We start from the raw sequence: 25,236 nt of genomic DNA on the forward strand, positions 1-25,236 counted from the left end.
AGTACCTTGACAACTGTTGATATTCTGTTACACTGTGACTGTTTGTTAAGCTGAAAGAGATAATTTCAGGTTGAATGAACCACAGAATTGTTCCCATTCTACATCTTTTTAAAATTTCAAAATGTGTCAGTCCACTTTTCAATCTTTAGTCAGCAAGTTGCACGTGCTAAAAAGAGAACTTTTTTGTGGGAGGATTTCATTGATACAGAAGTGGGGAGAGAGAATTGGAAAAAAAATTGCCTCCCCCCTGCAGGAACTTCTGTTGAATCAAAAGCCCTTACATTCATTGATGAACACTTCACATCCAAGCCTGTGTATTTATATGAACTATTAGGTGTCTTGCCTTTTCTGAAGCTTATATTGTAGAAATGGGAAGGTCCAAAATACCATCTACTCTACATTGTCCATGCCACCCAGTGGCTTATACCAGTTGCAGAAATGTCTGTTCCTCTCAGGGCACTGATATTATATAGGCTTTAGGTCTGCTGAGCTTATAGAAAAATATGTTAACTTCTGTTTCCTCCACATGCTAGTTCTTTACTCGTGAGATACTTCCCTCTAAGGAGTACATGGCAGATATCTCCCTTCCTCCCCCTTTATTTTTGTTATGCTGCCCCTCCAGGTGCCCTTGCATTCAGGGTCCCATTGTCTAGCTCAGGCATAGGCAAACTCAGGCCCTCCAGATGTTTGGGACTACAATTCCCATCATCCTTAGCTAACAGGACCAATGGTCAGGGATGATGGGAATTGTAGTCCCAAACATCTGGAGGGCCTGAGTTTGCCTATGCCTGGTCTAGCAGCTCTGGGGAAGCAATTTTGCCTAAGAGAATAGCATAGGATTGAGTGCACAGGCTTCATTGTCAAATTTTCGCCAAGCAGTCCTGCCAGAACTGATCCATGTGCTTTCAGCTGACTAACTAGGGACCTGAGCATCCTTTCCAGAGTCCTCCAGCTCTGAGGCAAGCAACATTTTAAAGGTTTATGCTTCTAATTTTTCTGCTTAAAAATACACACTTTGCATTAAAAGTAGGAATAAAGAAATAATTGGTTTAACCGAGAAACAGGAAGCATGTAATGTGTTGTTTTCAAGGTTAGGAACAAATGCATGGTCACTCATTTTTCTTCCTGTTCTGTGGAAACAGACTGCTTTTGACTTGTTTTTCTGCTCAGATAATTCATCCCAAGAGATGAACACCCACTTCTTCTTTGACTTAGTTTTTTTAAAGCAACATTGTTGTACATATTTATTTGATGTAATAATTAAATTAATTGTCATTGCTTCATTCTGAATTCCTGTGAACTTGCAAGAGGACAAACATTTTTTTTTTTAAAAAAAGAATCAAGGATGTAGGAAGTCAAAGTCGTTTGTTCATTTATTTTGACAGATGTTCTACATTTTGTATGGTTATAATTTCCTCAATATATTGCAAATTTAGTATTGTACAGAAGGCAGTATAAGTGTTAGTAATGCAAGGCCTTACAGCAGTCAGCTGCTAATAAATTACTTGCTGGGAAATGAAGTGAGACTGTTGTGGTTTCTTGGTAAGGTTATTCATATTAGCAGACCAGTGTAACAAGAAATATAACTCGTTTGTGGTACTGCCTGTGCTCTCTTTTTATGGTTGAAATGGTCAAAGACTTGCTTTTAATGCTTAGCTGAAAATAAACATTAAGTGTGCAATGGAAGTTTATTTCTAACCCTGGTGAAATATTAAGAAAGAGAAGTATGAAGAGTGGGTCAGATTTGGCATACTTCTCTCTCTTTTCTTAAGTATATTTCAGCTGGTTCTTAGACTGCTCGCTGATGAACTGTAGGGGACTTTCCTTCTTTCCAGCTGTTAAGTTGCATTAAAAATACTGTTTGTTTATGTTTGCTGCTAGCTTGCCATTTGTTGACTTCACTTGGAGGTGGTATACAGTGGTGCCCCGCAAGACGAACGCCTCGCAAGACGGAAAACCCGCTAGACGAAAGGGTTTTCCGTTTTGGAGGCGCTTCGCAAAACGAATTTCCCTATGGGCTTGCTTCGCAAGATGAAAATGTCTTGTGAGTTCCTGCGGGTTCCCCCCCCCTTTTCCCCCTTTTCCTAAGCCGCTAAGCAGCTTATCAGCTGACCCGCTGATAAGCCGCTTATCAGCTGATCCGCTAAACGCCGCTAAACCGCTAATAGCGCTAATCCGCTAAGCTGTCAATGGGCTTGCTTCGCAAGACGAAAAAACCGCTATACGAAGAGCCTCACGGAATGGATTAATTTCGTCTTGCGAGGCACCACTGTAAAATGATGTAATTTAGAGGGCATTATTAAGTGTTTAGTTAGCAAACCAGGGTGTTTTTGTGTAGTTTAAGATTATGTCATTAAAGTAAGGAGAAAATCTGTGTCACGGTAAATGTTCAAGCTCTTGAATAATTTTTGCTGTGAAGTATTGTATTTGTGTAGCAGTTACATTCTGTTGGTTGTGGCCAATGTTAGTCCTACTCAGAGTAAACCCATTAAAATTTATGGGTGTGACTAACTTGGGCGGGATTTGGCTAATCACTCCCACTAATAGAAGGACCCAAACCAATGGCTTCAAACTACAGTATAAGACTAAACACCAGGAAGAACTTTCTGATGGCAAGAGCTGTTCTACAGTGAAACTCCCTGAGGAGGTGGGTGGACTCTCTTTCATTGGAGATTTTAAGCAGACGCTGGATGCCCATCTGTCATCGATGGTTTAGTTGAGATTCCACATTGCAGTGGGCCTCAGGTTCCCTTCCAACTCCCCATTTCTATGAATCTATGACTCACGCTAGCACAGTGGTAGTTTCCCCTATTCTCCTCTCCCCTGTGCCCCTGGAAATTGGCTAGGGGAAGCAGGAGAACCCCAAAACAACATGTCAGAGCAGGAAAGGGAAGGGAAGGGGGTTGTTCCATCTGGTGAGCTGAAAAGCTTGCAGTGATAGAGCAACTGTTGTAGTGCTGTGTTGAATTTCCCCCATTAATCCCAGTGGGTTTTCTGTGAGTACAAGTTAGTTGGAGACAACCCGATATCTGCATCTTGGGACCAAACCAGACCTACATGCATTTATTAAACACATGCTTGCCCTTTTGGCTATAAAGTTAGAGTGAGGGTGGGGTGTCAAAAATTTATACCACATGGAATATGTGGGGGGAGAAAAGCCCCCCTCCTGCTGGCTGACCTAATCTTGCTGTGCTCCCTTTCCCCCTTCCATTCCCCAGTTGGGGAAAATGGCTTTAAGCAGTAGAATGTGGCAATATTAGGTTCTGTAGAGCTACACTCTGTTTAGCCTGAAACACTGCTTCCCCCAGTGACCTTATCATTATAATCAAGCAGACAAGTACAGGTTTAATAATCACATCTATGTGTGGCTTGGCTTTCAGTGTGATACCTTTATTTGCCAAAACTTGCTTGTTCTTTTTAAGACTCCCTGGTTTGGCTAATCTGCTTGCTTCAGAAACAGAATCATGTTGCATTTGTTTGAGTTGCCCAGAAATGCTACCTAATTCAGAATTAGGCTTCTGATTATGGTTTTGTAAAGTTTTCTAGTGCTGATAAGAGTCGGACAACATGTGGCGAGTATTTGCAGATCGCTAAAATTCTGTGAGCACAAGAGAGATTTCTGCGCTATGCTTGATGCTTTATTTGCTTTGAAAAGGGAAGAAGGGATTCAGAATTCTCGAGGAATCAAGGGCTGTACTTCATAGATGCCTTTCCTTGCATTGGAAGACGCTGTCTGGTAGTCTCCATGGTTTCGTTCATGGAGTGTAAGGGTGTGACTGCTTTTTTTAACTGTTACCAAATGTGAAGTTAATTCCATTTACCTAATCAATTGTAAGGAATGTTCTTGTTTAAAAGAATAGCAAAAGGATTCCAATCATTGTGGTGAAGTCATGATACTTGGCAAGGTTTAAAGCGGCTTCTTTTCCTACCCAAGTGTTACTTACGCTATAAAAATCCATTTAGTCTTCCAGGTAATGTGCTGATGCAAATGTAGGTAATATATGTCTCACAGATCCCTATAGGGCCTCGTCCCATCATCTTTGCATGGTTGGTGCTGTTCATTTGCTGTATGGTTGTAAATTGCAGGGATTTTCTTGCAGGTGGTAATATTGCATTTGAAAGATCTTTTTGTGCATGTTAATTATTTTCTGAATAGTGGAGATATACTGGTTGTTTCCGGAAGCCGATTGACATCTGGACTTTGTGTGTAGGGTAGAGAGTAGGGAAAAGTCTTGGGCTATTGAAAACTCCCCAACATGGGGCCATGTTCCTGTAACAGGAATTGTCTGTGGATATACCTGTGCACACGGGGACGCAGGTGGTGCTGTGGGTTAAAGCCTCAGTGCCTAGGGCTTGCCGATTGAAAGGTCGGCGGTTCGAATCCCTGCGGCGGGGTGCACTCCCGCTGCTCGGTCCCAGCGCCTGCCAACCTAGCAGTTCGAAAGCACCTCCGGGTGCAAGTAGATAAATAGGGACCGCTTACCAGCGGGAAGGTAAACGGCGTTTCCGTGTGCGGCTCTGGCTCGCCAGAGCAGCAATGTCACGCTGGCCACGTGACCCGGAAGTGTCTCCGGACAGCGCTGGCCCCTGGCCTCTTAAGTGAGATGGGCGCACAACCCCAGAGTCTGTCAAGACTGGCCCGTACGGGCAGGGGTACCTTTACCTTTATACCTGTGCACAATGCTCTTTATAGGTCACCTGTATGTGGTGGGGGAAGGCATGCAAGCCAGATTTGCAATAATTTCTTAAAATAACCCACCCCATGATTTTTATTTTGAAAAAAAATATTAAAGAATAGCATATGCATGTGTTCAGGCCACGTGTGAACTGGTAGAGAGTTTTGTAGTTGTAGGTGTCTGTTAGCACCTTATATTTGACACTGAATGAGGTGTTCATAAAACAAATGCAGGCTTCATTCTGTTGGTTATTGAATAAGTTCTGAAAGTCCTAAATGATTTCTTTGAAGTGAGATTGAGCAGGATGAGGCCACCTTGTATATTTTTCCTGATACTGAGGGACGCTGCCTGTTGCTACTGAACAGTATCCATGTGAGTGTAAAGTCAGTCCTGTGTTACCTGCAAAGGACATAGCTGCTCCCTGCTTTAAGGTACCAAAGTGTGAACTTAGATCTAGTTTGTATGGCTACATCTAAAATTGTTGTGTGTAAAGATGAAAAGGATAAAGGCATTGTTACACTGGAGGTAGTTTTAGGTTTGTTAATAGTATTCCACATATCTGAGAAAAGTGTGTAACAAAGTGGTTGGCTAATCTCACTAATGCAACAAACCCCAAAATATCATAATAACCCAATAGAATTATTTGGGTCATTTGGAATGTTGTCAATCTGTCTTGGCAACATTTCATTTACCTCTGTATCTGAATTTGCTTCTCTCCCAGTCAGTTGTTTATCTTGACACAGTTGAGTGACTGCTATACATGAAATGCATGTCTTGTAGGAGGGGGTGAAAGACCAGGTTTTAACAGAAGTATTAGGGCTTAAACTGTAATTCTGACACAGTGGTGTCTGCCCCATGCACACGAACACAAAACATTTCTCTTAAATCAATGTGTGCACTCTAAAAAGCAAATTAAAAGTGGTTGGTCCTCCATAAAAACCATAAAAACATCAGGCACTGCAGATACAATTAACCACGATCATGTCTCCTAAAAATTATTTGTTGCATACAATAGAATAGCAAGGGGTTCTCAGGTAGAATGTGCCAGCTTAAATGTCCGAATCACCTTTGCAATTGACCGCTATTTTATCTAGTTCTTTTCTCCTGATCTTCTTAGCTGCCAACGCATACAGTGCTACTTTACAAGTTACAAAGTCAAGTGGTTGGTCAAATTCTATTGTGTTGGAGAACCTTGTAAATTCTTCTTCTCTCACCTGTTAATTATTTTCTTTGAATACATAAGAACATAAGAATAGCCTTCTGGGTCAGGCCAGTGGCCCATCTAGTCCAGCATCCTGTTCTCACAGTGGCCAACCAGACGCCCATTATGGGAAACCAGCAAGCACAACAAGAGCTTCCCATAGTTTCTAGCAACTGGTATTTGAAAGCATTGTTGCCTCAAGCTATGGAGCTAGTGATAGAGCATAGGCATCCATCATGGCTAGTAGCCACTGCTAACCCTCTATCGAAATACAGAAAAGTACAGCTTCTAAACTGGAGACAGAATACATGCAGCCATGACTAGGTATGCAATTGTGGTATGCATGAGAGTTCACGATGATTTGAGAAGTATCAGTCTGCTCCTGAAATGTTGTCACAGTGAATGAGTACCTGAATATGAACACAGATTTATGAAGCAATAAAAATATATATGAAACTTCAGTGTAATAGATGTTTGCTGTTCCCCATTCTAAATTATTTAGTCTGTGTCTTAGAACACTTCCAAGAAGATGCTTAAGTAGATTTTAGATAAGGATTTCAAAGACCTTAATGAAGGTCAGATGGCGATTTCCTGCTGGTGAGGGGAGGGAGGATGTTTCACAGTAAAAGGCCTATTCTTTAGAAGAACTAGTGAACATTTATAATGGGCGCAGAAGCGATTGGTCCCATAATGTCATTTAATTAAATTTTAGTTCTTTTTTTGTCTCCTGCATCCATCAAAATATCTTAGTTTTTTTATGACTGTGGAATTAATAAACTCCAAGTTTTATTTGCATAGGTGTCTTAGTTGAGATGTATTCTGAGGACATCTGGGTCAGAAATAGAACACCCACGAGTAAGGTTCCTTAGATTTGGCAATAATGCTACAATAATGAAGTGGCCTCCAGTAGGATTATATGTATGTTTGTTTTTATTGAACTTGTATATCCAGGTCCCTTAGCTGGCTCAAGAAATCTCTTCTAGAATGTTGTTATTTTGTCTACCCAAATGTCATTTCCTAATAAATTCTGAATTCTAGCAAGACTTGATTCATTGGTGTGGTTGACAGGAATATTTGGAGCATTATTATTCTACAAAATTTGTGTTTTTAAAAATTATATTGCTTCAGAATAAAACAGCTATCTGAATTCATAACTGGTTCCTGGCATAGACTTCCATGCTTATATAATGCTAATACCAATAGGATTCACAAGTATGTGAAATAAAGTTGATGAAGAAAAATCTAAGCTATCAACCTAACCTTAAATATATTTTGCTTTCTACTTTATACTGGAGTGATCATAGCCTCTTCTGTCCCACATTCTTCAGCCAGAATGCCCCCCCCCCATATTTTTCCCACCCCTTTGTTATTGTCTGAGAATACTCTGCAGCTTTAAGCACCATGATAGGATTGTCAGTAAATTAAAGGAAGCTCCCAAAACTGCACCCCCTCCCCAAATGTTACCTAGATGAGGTGCAAGCAGGTGCAAGCTATACAGGCATTACAGTTCTTCTTGCTTACCACCAGGTGGCAAAGTCCAACAGGTATCTAATGGGGCTGCATTAAGAAGGCCTTGTAGCCCCACAAGGGGCAGTACAGCATGATTGCAAGTGGAGAGTTGTATGCCCTTTGCTAGTTAAAAAGAGGATCAGAGTTAAAAATTTGTACAAGAGATGTCTTGACATTTATTACTGACCGTGTTCTTAAAAGGAGTACTCACATCCTGCCTTTCTAAGTCAAAATGTGACCCTTTCCAAGTAACTAACATCAAAATGCAAAACGTAAGCAGGAAGGCATACTAAAAAGCATAAACACAAAAATAAAATGAAAACAGAAGCAAACAAGCAGGAGATACAATCGTAAAAACAAAGGGCTGCAGCGAAAGCAAATTTCAACTAGTGTCATAGCTCAAAGCTTGCAGAAACAAAGCAAAACTTGTGCTGGCAGAGTGCCATCGGGGGGGGGGGGAGTCCTGAGGCGGCGAGTTCCAGAGAGTGGGCACAGCAACTGAGAGAGCCCTTCAAGTATTTCTGACAACCGTGCCTTTGATATCAAAAGGGCCTTTCTGAATTGATATTAAGTATTTAACAGGCTGCAATTGAATTTTACATATTGATATGAAGACTTTCCTGTGATTTGGAGTTTGTATTAGCTTTCACTTCACGTGACAGATGCTGTGGAGATTGTGCTTGAAATTAATGTCCCTCCCAAAAGGAGCCTAGCTTCTAAATTTCCTCTTGCAAGCCAGTATGGCCACAAGCTGCTCAGAACTGAAACAATTATATTATTGCTCCTGCCTGTTTCTTAGCTAGTGTAATTCATATCTAACCGTTCCATAGGTTTCGCTGACAGTTAATAAAAGCTGATGGACATTTTTGTCGACAGATTGCTACATCCAGAGGAAGAGTAATGGAGCTTTCAGTAGTGTTTAATGTACAGTTTTGCAAACGGAATGGACAATGAATTGTCTACAATTCCCACAAACTGATCTTTGGATGCAAAATAAGCTGCCTTAGTACTGTAATGTGTTCATTGTAAAACCTTGCTAGGCAAGAAAATGATTTGTCCTGCTTTTCTACTATGTGTCATTTCAGTTCTATTGAACTTTAAGTACATTATACTTTCCTTCAATTTTTTTTGTCCCTCTTATTCATATAGCACTAGGGGGCCTGCCTGCAACAAAATGTGACAGTGTAGAGCGCTTCTTGCTCATTCATCCAGTAAGCCAGCCATGCCCTTCTCTGGGATACTTCATTCTATTCCCTGTCCCACCCAGTTTTCCATCCTCCTCATCCTTGCAATAAATAGTCAGTTAACATTCCATAGCTGTTGATCATTCTCAGTCCTTGTTGGGCTATTTTTGAGGCTCCCCACCTTAGGTTTTTCTCCCCTTGCTGCACTTCGGCAAACCCTAGCAGTCCCCTGTGCCTGTTAATACCCTGCCCTTCTGCTTGGATAGAGCAACAGCACTCACATCTGAACATGGAAATACTTTTATTTGTTTATAGAAATATTTACATACCACCCACTCATATAAAATATCAAGGTGGTATACAACAGTATATGCATAATACAATAAATCATAAGATACATAAAACAATTCAAAATAAATATTAAAATGTCTGGTTAACCTTGAAAAAAATATAAACAACTGAACAGGCCAGTCATTAGAAAAAGTTTTCAAGAAACATCTGAAAGTTAGGACTGAGGGTGCTTGTCAAATATCTGCTGGATTCAGATGTCTTCCCACTTATGTTCATTTGACTCACACACAACCACATATATGCACAGTGCCAGGAAATAATCAAATCCATTGATATAAACTGAAAAAAGGGCCTGAAAAGAGAGGGGAAATAGCTAGCAATCATAGGAGCCTTTGCACTGACCTTTAAGGCTTGTGGAGAGTTGGAATCTGAGGTTAAGGTAAAGGTAAAGGTACCCCTGCCTGTACGGGCCAGTCTTGACAGACTCTGGGGTTGTGCGCCCATCTCACTTAAGAGGCCAGGGGCCAGCGCTGTCCGGAGACACTTCCGGGTCACGTGGCCAGCGTGACATCGCTGCTCTGGCCAGAGCCAGAGCCAGAGCCGCACACGGAAACGCCGTTTACCTTCCCGCTGGTAAGCGGTCCCTATTTATCTACTTGCACCCGGAGGTGCTTTCGAACTGCTAGGTTGGCAGGCGCTGGGACCGAGCAGCGGGAGCGCACCCCGCCGCAGGGATTTGAACCGCCGACCTTTCGATCGGCAAGCCCTAGGCGCTGAGGCTTTAACCCACAGCGCCACCTGCATCCCAATCTGAGGTTAGAAGGGAGCAATTGTGGTGGAGTTTGGCAGATTTTTATGAGTTTTTTTGTCAGAGTTTGGCTTTTTAGATGGTGTTCCCTACTATACGCTATTTCATATATATGCATGGTACCCGGGAACGTAACCCCTGCGTAAATGGGGAGTCGCTTGTGCTCAACTTATAATTGAAGCCAGTTGGGCATCTGAAACACGGGGGACAAGTAATAGCACTCCTCCAGATTAACTCAGGTTATGCTGTGATAGAAAGCCTCAGGCGGTCATTAAGGTATCCTGGACCCAAGTTATTCTGGGCTTTTTATATTAATACAAGAGCCTTGATAGTTAATACAGACCACATATTTAATGGCTAATGGAGCCATTAAACCTTGGCAATACAAAAGAATCAACCTTGCAAGACTGGCATGCCTGTTAGCACATGATGAAACAACTACACCATAACTGGAAAGTAGAAACAGAATGAGGCATGGTTACAGAAATAAACTCATGTCGATACAGAGCCTACAATCTCTGTACAGAGATGTACTGTCATGCCCTCTCAGTTATTTGATATAATAAACATGCCTAGAATTGCTTAACCAACATAAAAAAAGGTAAAGGACCCCAGCTATTCTGGGCGGCTTCCAACATAAATAAAAACATAATAAAACTTTAAACTTTAAAAAACTTCTCCATACTGGGCTACCTTCAGATGTCTTCTAAAGGTTGTATAGTTGCTTATTTCCTTGGCTCGTGGGTCGCAGAACTCCATACCCTCCAACATTTCTCTGATGAAAATAGGGATATCCTAAGAAAAAGCAGGACATTCTGGCATCAAATCAGAAACCAGGATGGCTTCTTTAAATCTGGGACTGTGCCTGGAAAATAGGGACACTTGGAGGGTGTGATATCATAATAACAATACTGAATGTATTGAAATCAGTGAGCATGATCTGTCTCCTTCTTGTGGGTGAAATGGCACACATGAGCAGCCCTGGCAAGGCCAGACCCATAGAAGTTTTGGGAGAAAGCTGCTAATCTAGTGAGCAGTCTCAAGAAGATGGGGAGAGTAGTCAGTGAGCAAAGGGAGACTGCTTGCTCAGTCCTGGTGATGCCAAGCAAAACCTCAATATAGGCATCTTTTTCAAGATATGGAAGGAAGTTTCTGTTGAGTGAGATTTTACTAAGCGTATTACATTTTATGTTTAGAAATACAATATTTCTCCTCAGATTGGGAACCCAGAATATAGGATATTCCTATATACAAAGCAAACCAACTTCAAAATGACTTAAAATGAAGTTCAAATCCCTTAAGTATTGCGGAAAACCCAGATTTGAAAAAAAACATACTGACATTGATTTTAACTGAGCGTGGCCTGGTTCAGTTGTTTGTGGTTCTTGCCAGAAGGAAAACCCTAGTGGTTTCACTTTGAAATGGAAAAAAATCTGGCTATAAAGCTGAAGGTTGCAAACTAAAAAGAAAGTTTATTAGAAGTTTCACTTTCATTGATTTTGCCAGAGGGAGGAGGGATTCAGAGTATCTGTGTGGCCTGCACTGATTGTGTGAGTACCAATGATTAATCATGGAGAAAATTTTAATCTGCATTTAAGCCTTTCATTGCTCTGCTGAACTAAATCTTGCGGTCCTGGTGATAATTCTTCATAGCTGGTATATAATAATTGGCAGCAGTGATTCAAAAAACATTACACACTAATTGTTATATAAAAAAATTACTTTGTGATGGGGAAGTTCTATGTTGTTGGCGTCATGGACATATTATAGTCACTTCATGGAGTTTTCCTTATTATGCAGCATTTTCGGTGGCTTCTATTGAGGAACCTTAAGAACTCAGTTGGTACCCAGTTCTTCATATAACTGTGTTTTGATATGCCAAAATAATATTTGAAAAGTCTGTTCACAAGTGTTATGTTCAAATAGTTTATGAGAACCAAGATGCATATGGTTCACCTGTGATATTTGCTGAAAGCGTGGCATAGAGATTTCTCTCTTTCTTGCTTCGTAGGCTTGCCTTCAGTTAGGCTGAACACACAGAACCTCACTGTTATTGAAGGAAGAAGTGTCACATTGTACTGTGAGGCTACTGGAAGTCCATCACCAAGTATAGCTTGGGTTTTCAATAATATTGTTTCAAAACATGAGGTAAGAATTTCATATTGAAGTATCTGGATCTGCCAAAGCTGTGTACGTACTGGTTTTTAAGGAATTTAAGGAACATTCTGCCTGAAGTAAAAGTGCCAGATGCAGTAATGCAGATGACATGGAATTATGCAGCTTGGAACTCTTTAAGTGCCTGTCAGGAACCCCGCAGACATTCCTCATCAGTCCTGTGAGTTAATGAATTGCCCACATCCATAGCGGGTGATGCAGTGGGTTAAACCACAGAGCCTAGGACTTGCCGATCAGAAGGTCGGCGGTTCGAATTCCAGCGACGGGATGAGCGCCCGTTGCTCGGTCCCTCCTCCTGCCAACCTAGCAGTTTGACAGCACGTCAAAGTGCAAGTAGATAAATAGGTACCACTCCGGCGGGAAGGTAAACGGCGTTTCCGTGCGCTGCTCTGGTTTGCCAGAAGCAGCTTAGACATGCTGGCCACATGTACGCCAGCTCCCTCGGCCAATAAAGTGAGATGAGCGCCGCAACCCCAGAGTCGACCACGACTGGACCTAATGGTCAGGGGTCCCTTTACCTTTACCTTTATAGTAATACTTGCAGAGCCTACACAGTGATGTCCAAACTTTTTTCAAAGAGGGCCAGATTTGATGAAGTGAAGGGCCGTGGGGGCCGACCAAAAGTCCGACCAAAGTTGTTGAGCTTTGTTGCTTTGTTTAGGGTTGGAGTTGTTGAGCTTCTTTTAGGATTGAAGTTGTTAAGGTTTATTTTAGGATTTTACCCCAAGAAATAAACTTCCAGAGGGGCCAGATTAAACCGACCGGTGGGCCAGGTTAGGCCCCCGAAACTGACTTTGGACATGCCTGGCCTACAGCCTGAATCAGCAGAAGAAGCTGCTCACATTTGACTGGGCGTATTGTCACCTTCCCCTTATAAGCTTTTGTGGCCTTTCCACTATGTGCTGCCTCTAGGCTGACATCACAATAATGATGCTAGCCAGGAATGAAGCCCAAGGGCAGATGAATGGCAGGCACTGCAAAATGGAATTTCTTCTTCACTGGTCATCCTCAGAGGCTCCCACTGTCTTGACCCATGTTGGGCAGGATCATATCCCCGATTATTGTGAGGAATTGCCAATTGCCTCACATAGCACACTCTTTCCTTCACAATCCTATCACTATCTACTTTTTATACAAAAATACAAACATATTTATAATGCCTGTTTAGTGAAAGAAAACTTCTGGTGGTTATTGTCATTTAATGTCCTAGATTAGGAGGCCATTAATGCAAATGGAATGGAATTTGTGGTTTGTGTTGAATACATGTGGTTAATTTTCTCATCTCAGAAAAATTGTCTGATAATTATCAGAACCCACATACAGTGAACCAGTTTAATATTTGATTTCTAGCCAAATTCTTCATGCGCTAGTAAAACTATTCACCATGACAAATGCTAATAAGAATGTACCTACAATTCATTAAGAATGCATTAGAGTTTTTGCTCACCTGAACATGAGCAAATTGAGGCGATGATAGGATATGAAATACTGCTTCAGTTCTTCACATGATAGATGGGCCTCTGTAAAGCAACAACACATATAGGTGTGTCTGTGTGAGAGTATGCCCTTAATCCATCTCTCACTCCTGTTTGTATGTGGGTTGGTATACCATGTGTGCATATTGATTGGAACAAGTCATGTGGTAACTTATTATCCCGCCTAATTCCTACAAAGTCTCTGGCATTTCTTTGCATCCATTTATATGTATACGGGTATGTTCACAGTTTAGTTTCTGTGACTAGAATTATAGTTACATAACCATAGTGAGCGCAGTGGAAGTTCTCTTGTAACAATTAAGCATTGGAAGGTATAATTTGATAGGAGGTTACTAGGGCTTTTTTTTTTGTTTGACACCCAGGGCTATTCCTTATTCCCTATATAATATATTTATTTGGGGATGAAATACTGTATAAACAACTAGGAGACCACTTCCTCAGTATAGACCAAGCTGATTATAAAGTCTTCTGAGGAGTCACTTGCTTTAAGCAGACATTCTCAGTTATAGCACCCACCCTCTATAATGCCTCCCAGTGAGTAATTCATGAGACAGCAATTACATAGCTACAAACCAAAATATAGCCTTCAAACTAATAGGCGCTTTATTTAAATTGAATAAACTGTTTTGTAAATATGTTTAAATTCAAATAAGTTTCTTAGTATCAGATCATGTTAGGGAAACCACTCCTAACCCCTTTATTTCTCCATTGCTTTTCTTCTAGAACAACACAAATAAGAACCCAGCTTCCCTAACCATAAAGAATATATCATCCAATGACAGCGGTGTGCAGATTTCTTGTGTAGCAGAAAACATTGTGGGCGAAGACCAAGCTTCTGTTGACCTCGTGGTGTTCTGTATGTAAATAAACATACGTAAAATTTTAGCTGCAGATAATTGTAGTCAAGTGGCATCAGTAGAGAACAATTTTAGAATTTCTGCTCAGCCTTCTCCAAAAAGATAAAAGTTTATAAAGTATATATTAGTAAAGATTAGCACTGAAGAGAAGAGTCATTAGATGCTTATGATTGTCACCCTCAACACGCCAACAAACATCTTGCTTTGAGGTTGCTAAAGGTATTCCCTGTATTATTGTGTATGTGCAATCTGAGCAAGAGATTTGGAGTTGGAGCTTCAGTAAATCGGAGGACATTGACAATCTGTTTCTTTTTGGTCTGGCCCAATTCCATCATTTATGGCAGAAAATTGACTTCCGGGTCGGCGCCATCACCGAATGGCGGACTCCCTCCGAGTTCCGGAGGGAGTTGGCTGGGTAGGGGTCGGGTCCTGCCGCGCCGGCGACGCGGGGACCCTCAAAAACCATGGGCGGAGATGCCCATGGACTTGGTGACTCGGCGGGCACCGTTTGCGCCCCCGAACCGCGAAGGAGCCTTTTTAAAGGCTGCGGAGCGGGTGCCGGGGGGGGGGGGTGTGGTGCTGTGAGTCCAATGCTTCCCCTGCCCAGCGAAGCCGCATGCCATTCGGTGGAGAGCAACGACTTCTTCTTTGAAAATTTCGGATTTGGACTAAAAGGAACAACCCGTGAGTAAATTGATTGGACTTAATAGGGAAATTTGATCTTTGAATTTGGAGCGAGCGGGGGGAGTGCAAAAAGGAAGTCCGCCCCCCCTGTTGTAGATGGCTCAACGCAAGGATTTGACAACTAAGATCGAGAGATGAACTTGTTTACCTGAAAAAAAAAAATTTTAACTTCACGAAGGGAAATTACAATAATTGTGCTGGAGGAGAAGACTGATTTGTGGGAACTAAAGTGCAACCCCCCCAGGAACCGGGAACGATCCGCTATGAGAGACTGGTGAAGAGACACAGAAACTTTGACAGCTGTCAAAGTAGCTGTCAAAGCAGGAAAACAAAAGAGAACTTTGTTACGATGGCTTTGCTGGTTAGATTTGTTACAATTTGGACATAAATTATTGGAAACAAAGGCAACAAGTTATTTGACTTTTGGGTCTGATTTTGAAAGAAATTAAGTTACCATATTCCCTCTAGAGGGAGGCTGGGACATTGCAACAGTAGCAGCAAGTGGAAAAATACTATGAATTTGAGCAGGATCTGTTATCTCTTGGGAAAGCTGCAAAAACGAAGCATTATTTTGTCTACAGAGGTTTCTATACTAAAGGAGACAATGGATTTATCTATTGAAGAAAGGAAGGGACTTGACGCAAGTTATGTTCCTGAATAACAAAAGCCTCTGTGGAGAACAAGAAGCTTCTGAATTAGAAGGTTTCTGCAGCAGAACAGGAAAAAGCAACCTGAGGAATAAGAGCTGGACCAAATTTGAAGCCGGAGTATTTGGAACATCCAGACTTTAAAAGGACCAAGAAATAGAATTTAAGTTAGACTCTTAAACATAGAGGTCTGGATGGAAGAACAATGACTTTTTCTGAGAGTTTTTTTCGAGATTGGACTTTCTGAAATTAAAAGCTATCAAAAGATGGCAAAGTGGAGTTGAGATATAGACGTGGATACACCAGGCTGGCAGTAGACAATGGATGAACTTTGGGGATTGGAACCGGGGAATGGGGGGGGGGAGATTTGGAATCCAAAGGCTGTAAAATTATATATTATTTCTTTCTTTTCTTTTTTCATGTCTGTTGTTTGAAAATAGGGGAATTCGTGGAAGGGAAATGGGGTCGATCTTAGGGAATTATATAAAATATAAGGAGAAATGGTTCATTAAGATAAATAAGACAAATTAATTTGGAATAAATGGGTTATTTAAAATTACAAATAAGGTTTTAAAATTTGGGGTAAGAATCTGTGGAATCAATTTAAGGGAAATGGAATACAAGAGGGGGAGGGGGGGGAGTCCGGGAAAGATGCCACTGAAACCAAGTGTAAATCATATCTGTTTTTTCTTCCTTTCTTGCTATCTTTCCTTTTTATTCTGGAAAATTTTTAATAAATATTATTAAAAAAAGAAAAAAAAGAAAATTGATTAATGGTGCAGAATTGCTCTTCTTTCGGCCTTAAGGCAAGAGAAGAGCGTGACCACAGACAATATTAAATCATTCATTTTCCTCTCTGTTCTAATTCTCAGAACATGCAAATATCAAAGTTTTAAGGGAACTATGCTGCATTTTAAGTTTTGCCTTGCCTAGTTATGTCAACTTCTGCTGTAAATATTACAAAATTTGCTGGAATAACGTTAAAACAGAGTAGGTTCAAGCAGCAATCACATACCTAATTATGAGGAAGTAAGACCCATTGAAGTAGTGGCTTATTTCAGATAGAAACGGATATGACTGCGCTGTCAGAAAAAGAGTTGTATGTAAATGTGAAATATATTAAAGGTTTAGGTAGAATAAACTCAGTTGTGAAGTGGGTAGGAAAGACTAGTGATTGAACAATATGAAAAAGCCACTGCCCCTCCAAAAAGTGAAGAAGGAAATCATAAATCATAGCTTAAATGATCCTCTGTTATAACTTCCTCTATATATATATATCATAACAAATTTGCTTTTGGGATTCATTTATTCATTGCATTTATATGGATGCCAGCTGCTTTGCTTTAATGATTTAAAACAAACTGATAAATTTTCAAGGAAGAGAAAATGCAGTATACTAACATTACTCTTATTTGTTCTTAATATAGTTGCACCAAATATCACGTATCTTGAAATTCCATATCCGGACCACCACTGGTGTATTCCATTCAGCGTGAGGGGGAACCCACAACCTATCCTGACATGGTTGCATGATGGGGTTAAGTTGAATGAGTCCGTCTATATCTGGACTAAAATACATGTTGTAAATCAAACGGAATACCACGGCTGCCTGCAGCTGGACAACCCTACTCATGTGAACAACGGCGATTATACCTTGGTGGCACAGAATCAATATGGAAAAGATGAAGCCAGCATTTCTGCGTACTTTATGGAAGATCCTGGAGGTAGTAAGTAATAATATTACTATACTATCATTGAAGCATTAATTAAGTAGGGCTGTTGTTTCTTCTTAGTTTGCTTAATGATGCTACTGAAAGTTAAGATGAGCAATTTTTTATTTTAGTTTTGCATGCAGCACTTGGGTGGCATATTTCTATTAAAGCTGCAATCCTACAACACACTTACCTTGCAGTAAGCCCCGTTGAATGGAATAGAGCTTGCTTTCGAATAGTCGTGCATAGGTTTGCATTGTATGTGTGCAGTTAAGTCGTAAGGTTAGACTAGTTAAATGCTAAAAAGCAAATAAATGCAGATTTGAGAAAGTAATCTCACTAGACAGCACAGTAACCTAAACTTTGCATGATGAACTAAACTGTCTCTGGTCAGCCTCATTAAATTAGTAATTTAACATTATCAACCGACTGAAATTATATAAAGCAGTGGTTTTCAACCAGTGTGCTGTGGCACCCTGGGGTGCCTTGAATGATAGTCAGGGGTGCCACGGGCAACACTGGCCGCTGTCCCTCTTTACTTCCCTCCCTCCCTCTGTTGCCCTCTTGCATCTCTGCCTCCCAAAGGCTTGCACAGCTGTTTGTTGCAGCAGCCCTGACTACAAGCTCCCCAGGCGAATGGTGCCTCTGGGCTGGCCAGGGGGTGCTTCCCAGGCCCCTGTGGGGCAGTGCGAAGAGGCACCTCTCTTTGGGGACAGTGGGGGGGGGACAGCACAGAGACCCGGGGCTGCAGCTGTGGCTGCCCAGAGGACGCCCAAGGAGAAGGGAGAAGAGAGGAGACTGAGGGAACACTCCGCAATGGAGGGTGTTTGAAAAACGGTGAGAGGCTGCCTGCTCTGCAGGCAAGGGGTGACATAACTGGGCTCCTGAGCCCCACAGGGGTGCCACAGAAAGAATGTAGCTGGTCAAGGTAGCCGTGGACTCAAAAAGATTGAAAGCCTCTGATACAAAGTATTATTTTCTTAATCTTCATGTCACTGCGAATTAAATACAGCATTGCCCATCGGAGACGATAATTATTTCATTCATTTGCTTAACTTTCACTTCAAGCATGGTTTGTTTGTTTTTCTGCTGGATACTGAAATACTAATTATAGAGATCCAAATTGCAATCCAGTGTTCCTAGGTTATGGGTGCTATTAAATGAGAAGTTTGTCTGCACTGAAGCATCTTTGTTAATTGACACATTATTTTCTTAATGTATAGCTTAAGGCTCTCAAAATGAGAAGGATAAGTGATCATTGCATGGGGGGGTGTGTGCCTGTGTGTGCATGCTTTTGTATTCTTCTGCCTTCCTCATTATTCACTACTACTGAAGAGATGCATTACTTCTACCTATGCACGGAGGTGCATGGAGGTTGTCATATCTTGCTCTTCCAGAAATTAAACCTCATAATTTAAGCATAAGTTCCTCAACGTACAGTGATTTTTTTTTACCTTTAAACAAAAACATTTAGGGCTCCCATATTCAGCTACATTTGCAGTTTCATAGAATGCTGTTATACAGTATCTCCCTGTGAAGTTAATTAAACCAAGCTGCTTTATTCTTGTGATGCCAGTTATATAATCTCTTCTTTTATCATTACTTTATACTGTTTTTAAGTCTTAACAAACTTGTAAATATTCAGAGATTTTAAAAACCGTAGGTTTTTTTGCTGCTTTTGTGGTGAAAAGGAAGAATAAACTCAAGCACGGTGGTAGTGGAATGGCATAATACATTGTGAAATCCCTTGGGGCACTCTATAGACCTTCATATGCCAGTAATCACCACCACTGTCTTGTTTTCCATGGTTAAACTTCATATCTCATACCTTCCTTAATAATGTAATAGTTTCACCTGTTAAGAGAAGGAAAATACCAATCAACTTCCAATACTTGTTAAATAGATCTAAATGGTTGGGTTTTTTTTCCCTGCTTGAGGAAAAGAACTCTGCAAAGTAGGTTAAAACTTCCCAGGGGAGGCCAATGCAGGGTAGATGAAGATACACCCAGTGCTTTTTTTCGGGGGGGACGGGACGCATTTTGTGAGTCTAAGTTTGGCCTCTTTGAGGGGCAGTATTTCAATATGAGTGGGAAAATGAGAGTACCCCTAAACATTTTTTTAGAAAAAAAAGTACTGGATACACCTAAGGACTTACTAAAATCCTTGATTTCTTTGTGTTGGAGCCAAGTAGCAGGGACGTGCTATAGACCAGGCATAGGCAAACTCAGCCCTCCAGATGTTTTGGGACTACAATTCCCATCATCCCTAGCTAACAGGACCAGTGGTCAGAGATAATGGGAGTTGTAGTCCCAAAACATCTGAAGGGCTGAGTTTGCATACTATGCCTGCTATAGACTACAGAAAAGACCATTGTCTCCTACAGGATAGCATGGCAAGAGGTAACTTTGTACCTCTAGCCTAGGAAACAAATCTAAGCAAAACATTTTGTTCACTTGCTTTACTGTGCAGTTCCATTATTTGAATGTCAGTGGCATTAAAGTATTGCTACCTAAGCAGAAAGAAACTTCAGTAGATGAGGCAAATTTTGTAACGACGCATCTGCTCCTTTTCATATCCTTTTCAAGCATCCTGACAAGGTTCTGGATTGGGGGCTGGACGGTTGGTAAATGCCCATGAAGATGTTGGCATCTTAGGGTGACTGTAGTAAACGCTTGATACCCTGGAAGCTTGCTTGTGCAGGTCTGCAGCACATTGGGTGTCAGTTGTATTTGGTCTGCCTGGAATTCTTTGCCTAAAGTTCAGTTTTTCATGTGGCTTATAGTTGTTGACAAGTATTAAGAAATCAATGCTAGGTTAAACCATGTGTAGACCCCACTCCAAGATAGCTTCACTCTTGGAATATTGCAGTGTCTTACAAACTATTTGTCTTATATTTTATGTTTGCCTTCTTCCACAATGAGAATAAAGACAAATAAAACATATATAATCTACTGTAATTGCATTCATGCTTTACATTGCTATTTAAAATAAATACAGATCAGTCTTCAAGCCTGAAATGGCTTTGATAGCTATTGTCACTGTCAGTTTTACATACTGCACAAGCCCAGTGCTATCAAGTGATGGCAGTGAGCTGACTTGAGATTCAGTAGGCTTTCCTCGAGTTACTGTTGCTGTGAATCCCACCAGTGGTACTCTTGCCTTTCTGCATTTTTGGATCAGTGCAACAGGGAGCTGCATGCTGGAGGAGTGATGTTGGTGGAGCTGTTTGGGGCTAGATAACCATTGCTCCACCCATCCACTCCCACCCAGAAAAAATGCTGGTTAGGGCTAGATATAAGAACAGGTCAGTGGCTCACGCTCAGTTTATGAGACCAAGTAAATAGGCTACAGTTGCTAACACTGTTGGCAAAACCTGGATGTGCTGCAGTCCCCAACTGGAACAGTACAAAGAGAGAGGAGGCTTTACCCCGTTCTACAGAGGGAGAGTTTCTTTTATATTCTAGTTGAAGGGAGACAGCAGTTGACCTGTTGGGACCAGTGCTCTCCTCTGGTTTTACCATTACCAGGACTTTTAATTGTATATAGCATTGTGTTCCTGTATGGGGGCATTAGAAACATACATAGCCTTATACAAAGTCAGATCCTGGTTCTGGAAATTGCCATACAGAGACACCATTGGTCCATCTAGCCAAGTATTGTCTGCCCTGACTTGCAAGGCTATCCCGTATTTCATATCAAGGTCTCTCACCTCTATCTAGAAGTGCCAGGAATTGAACTTGGGACCCCACTAAGCTATGACCCTTAAACTGTGCACGTACAAACCTTTTGAGAGAATCCCATGCGTAGGGTGTTCTGAATATGGAGAAGAAGGATGTGTGTTTTCTGTGTGGGGGTACATTTCACTCCTCTGTTGCTGGCGTGGAGCCACCACATTAACTGTTAGAGACAATGGTGATATATGCATACATAGTCACAAAAGAAGGTTAATTTTCATTAATAATTGCTTTATCCAATTGATCTCAGAGAAAAGCTTATCATCCAGATGGTGGGTTAGTATACAATGTGTGCCCAAAAGTTGTAAAGAGGGATTCTCAGTCTGCGCACAAGCATTTTGAAGTAAAGTTTGGCTTGAGTTCTTCTAAGAGACAGACAGACAACAGATTTTTTTTGTCATATTAATTATTAAAATGGCTCACAGCGAGGCTGATTTGAGTGGCAGTGCTAATGGAAAAAGTCCAACATGAAAGTTAAAGTTCTGATGAGATACCTTCTCAAAAAAATTTATTTGACAATGCTTCGTCAATTTGAGGTTAACAAAAAACTATGAAACCACAAAAAAAATTAACAGCCATTAAGAAAAGCGGGATTGTTCAAAAACTAAAGAAATCATTTTTTTTAAAAAAAAAATGAATAAAAAGAAGAACCCCTAAAAGGAAGCATAGTCTCTGAGCTTCCCAGTTCACCTCTAGATGCATCTTGGCTGCTGTCTCCATCTGAGGCTGAAATGGAAAAGGTCTAGGGTTCAGAAAATGGTCACCAAGTAACAGCACGTTCAGAGGTCTAAAGTAACAGAATGTCCCGAAGTTCTCAGTCCAAGATTTTGAGGTTAACCAGCTAAATAGCAAAGGAGTAGGTGGACTCACTCCATGCTTGGGGTAATGCAGGACATGTAAACAGGTTTCATTTATCTGTGCAGCACCATAGTTTCCCACCCCAGCCTCTGGGCAGTTTGTCAGCCACTCCTTGTTATCTCTTCTGGATGTGATTTGAGGTTTTATAATCTACGCAGGTGGCACTGTGGGTAAAAGCCTCAGCGCCTAGGGCTTGCCGATCGAAAGGTCGGCGGTTCGAATCCCTGCGGCGGGGTGCGCTCCCGTCGTTCGGTCCCAGCGCCTGCCAACCTAGCAGTTCGAAAGCACCCCTGGGTGCAAGTAGATAAATAGGGACCGCTTACCAGCGGGAAGGTAAACGGCGTTTCCGTGTGCGGCTCTGGCTCGCCAGAGCAGCGATGTCACGCTGGCCACGTGACCCGGAAGTGTCTCCGGACAGCGCTGGCCCCCGGCCTCTTGAGTGAGATGGGCGCACCAACCCCAGAGTCTGGCAAGACTGGCCCGTACGGGCAGGGGTACCTTTACCTTTTACCTTTAATCTACAGCAAGTCAGAAGCAGAATTTAAAAGGTCAGCTTTGTCTATGCCATTGGCCAAAATGTCGTTGTTTCCCCAAGCAAGGTGGCATACACTATACAGGTAAGCACCACAGAATCTCACAAGCAGTTTCACAAAAGTTTTCCTCACAGGCACAAAGTGGATCTTGGGCTGTTGGTTTTTGGAAAAGCTTTCAGGCCTACCCCCTTTCTAAAGCAGAATCTGCAGCTAGGCACCTAGTGTCTCATAAGCCAGCTCTCACAGAGCTCTTCCTTCACAGTGCAGGATCCGGAATGCTGGTCCCCATTCCCAGATGAGACAGACCTTACAGGTAGGCACCCCAGAGTCTCACAAGCAAGCTCCCAGGAGTCTTTCTCATAGGCAGCTGATCATATCTGAGCTTTTCCACCATTTCATAATGATGACATCTTACTAGTAACTGGTACAATGATTACTTGACCATTAAAACATGCTACATTTTCACCTTGCATCATTGAGAGAGGTTCAAATACACTTAAATAAATGGGTTTTCCCGTCAATAAAATATATGAACAGGGCCCGCTATTCTCAAGTTACGCTAATCTTATCAAGTAGCAAGTTCTCATTGTTCTAGAGAAATAATAAGTGACTTAGATTTTTAGGAATATTGAATATTGAATTAATCTTCTCCCAAGGCACAGTATATTTATTTATTTGTTTATTTAGTTATTAAATTTGTATACCACCCTATATCTGTAGATCTCAGGGCTGTTCACAAAATAAATGTGCAATGCATAATGTAAAATAGGTGAATTCAGTTGATATGTGTGGTGTAGAATATGATGCGCAAATAAGTGTATTTTGTTTTTCTCTGGAAACAGTTTAGAAGATAAAAGTGTGTATAACTTAGGTCTGCATTTAATGTCATATGGTATCATGTGATTAAAAGCTAATCAGTTAACTGTACCTCTATGCTATATTTGTAACTTAATTATATCTTTTTCTTTTTGTTATCTAGGTAGTTCGTTCTACACCCATCTTGGTTATAGTGGTATATTTTTATTTTCTACTTCAAATATGTATATAACCCCAAATGATCAAGTAAATGACTAAAACATGTGAAAGATGGACTTTTATACAGTTTGGAATCATTAATACAGTAAATACTATTCGGCTAGATTTAGAACCTCAAAATTTGCCTTGAATTTAATATAGATATGAATTTCTTCTGAATTTTCTGAAGGGCAATCCTTAATCCTGAGGTGGCACATTTTCCTGGAGAATGTCAGCAGGGTCAATCTTCATTGCTGTCAAGGGAGAGGGACAAAATGGCCGTTCCTGTCAAGCTCTGCCTAGTGAGATGAACAGTCAGGTCAAGTCGGAGCTGTAAGAGCTCTTTGAGGCTTCTCCTTCACCTGCCCAACATGCCTGAGAAGGGCCTCTGGGGATGTTTCTTTGTGTGTGTATGTGCGCAGAGTCTCTTCAAGAGCACTCCATTCTCACCTAGTCTGGAGCCAGATGTCTTGCCACTGAAGTAAAGTACAGTGGTGCCCCGCAAGACGAATGCCTCACAAGACGAAAAACCCGCTAGACGAAAGGGTTTTCCATTTTTCGAGGCGCTTCGCAAGACGAATTTCCCTATGGGCTTGCTTCGCAAGACGAAAACGTCTTGCGAGTCTTGCAAATTTTTTCCCTCCCCCCCTTTTTCTAATCCGCTAAGCCGCTAATAGGGATTCTTCGCAAGACGAAAAAACCGCTAGACGAAGAGACTCGCGGAACAGATTATTTTCGTCTTGCGAGGCACCACTGTAGCAATTTCCATCTAAAATAAAAGTACAGTGGTACCTTGGTTGTCGAACTTAATCTGTTCTGAGAGTCCGTTTGACTCCTGGAACCGTTCAAAAACCAAGGAACGGCTTCTTGTTGGCTGCAGGAGCTTCCTGCACTCAATTGGAAGCCACTTTGGATGTCTGGCTTCCAAAAAATGTTCACAAACCGGAACACTTACTTCCGGGTTTGTGGTGTTCGGGAGCCGATTTGTTTGAGAGCCAAACCGTTCAACAACCAAGGTACCACTGTACTAGAATAAATGTTCTGGTAGCAAAAACTGTGAGGCAACCCAGTATACCTGAAGGAGCGTCTCCATCCCCATCGTTCTGCCCGGATGCTGAGGTCCAGCACCGAGGGCCTTCTGGCGGTTTCCTCATTGCGAGAAGCAAAGCCACAGGGAACCAGGCAGAGGGCCTTCTCGGTAGTGGCGCCCGCCCTGTGGAACGCCCTCCCATCAGATGTCAAAGCGATAAACAACTACCTGACATTCAGAAGACATCTTAAGGCAGCCCTGTTCAGGAAAGTTTTTAATGTGTGACATTTTAGTGTATTTTTGGTCTCTGTGGAAGCCGCCCAGAATGGCTGGGGAAACCCAGCCAGATGGGTGGGGTACAAATAATAAATAATAATAATAATAATAATAATAATAATAATAATAATAATTACTATGCCCACTCTCTCCTCTTGTCATAGGGCAAGGCTCCTAGAGCATCTGTCTCCCCAGGCAAATTGGCAGGAAAACACTTTTGATATCCACAAATATCAAATGTAACTTACAAACTCTGTCCAGCAGTTTATCTACAGTTTATTTACTACCAAAAAACCCCACAGTTAGCTTATGAATATTGGGTAGCAGAGTATAGAAGGATACAGTTTCTAGTTGTTCAATGGAATATACTGCTTTGACTTATCAAAGACTTGGAAACTCACTATTCCCTAAAGGAGATGGCAGCATCTGTTGTCTTTTGGCTTAATTGTCCTTAGTCATTTGATATGTCGCTGAATGGGTCTCCATCCATATTTGTTTTTACTACCTTAAAAAAAAAATACGGTCTGTTTTTCAAGAGAGCTTATTCCATA

The 25,236-nt window shown here is 41.4% G+C and overlaps 1 protein-coding gene across 1 annotated transcript in view; it reads left to right on the forward strand.

Annotated features, from left to right (window-relative positions):
* Positions 1-25,236, forward strand: part of NTRK2 (neurotrophic receptor tyrosine kinase 2) — a 187,453-nt gene that overhangs the window by 37,557 nt on the left and 124,660 nt on the right. Inside the window, exons 6-10 of the mRNA XM_079996083.1 lie at positions 11,681-11,817; positions 14,064-14,196; positions 16,956-17,255; positions 22,628-22,678; positions 23,345-23,377. Coding sequence (XP_079852209.1) covers positions 11,681-11,817; positions 14,064-14,196; positions 16,956-17,255; positions 22,628-22,678; positions 23,345-23,377 — 654 coding nt within the window. The remainder of the gene's footprint in view (positions 1-11,680; positions 11,818-14,063; positions 14,197-16,955; positions 17,256-22,627; positions 22,679-23,344; positions 23,378-25,236) is intronic.

This window comes from Podarcis cretensis, assembly GCF_951804945.1.
Source record: "Podarcis cretensis genome assembly, chromosome: 11".
NCBI classification, from domain to species: Eukaryota; Metazoa; Chordata; class Lepidosauria; order Squamata; family Lacertidae; genus Podarcis; species Podarcis cretensis.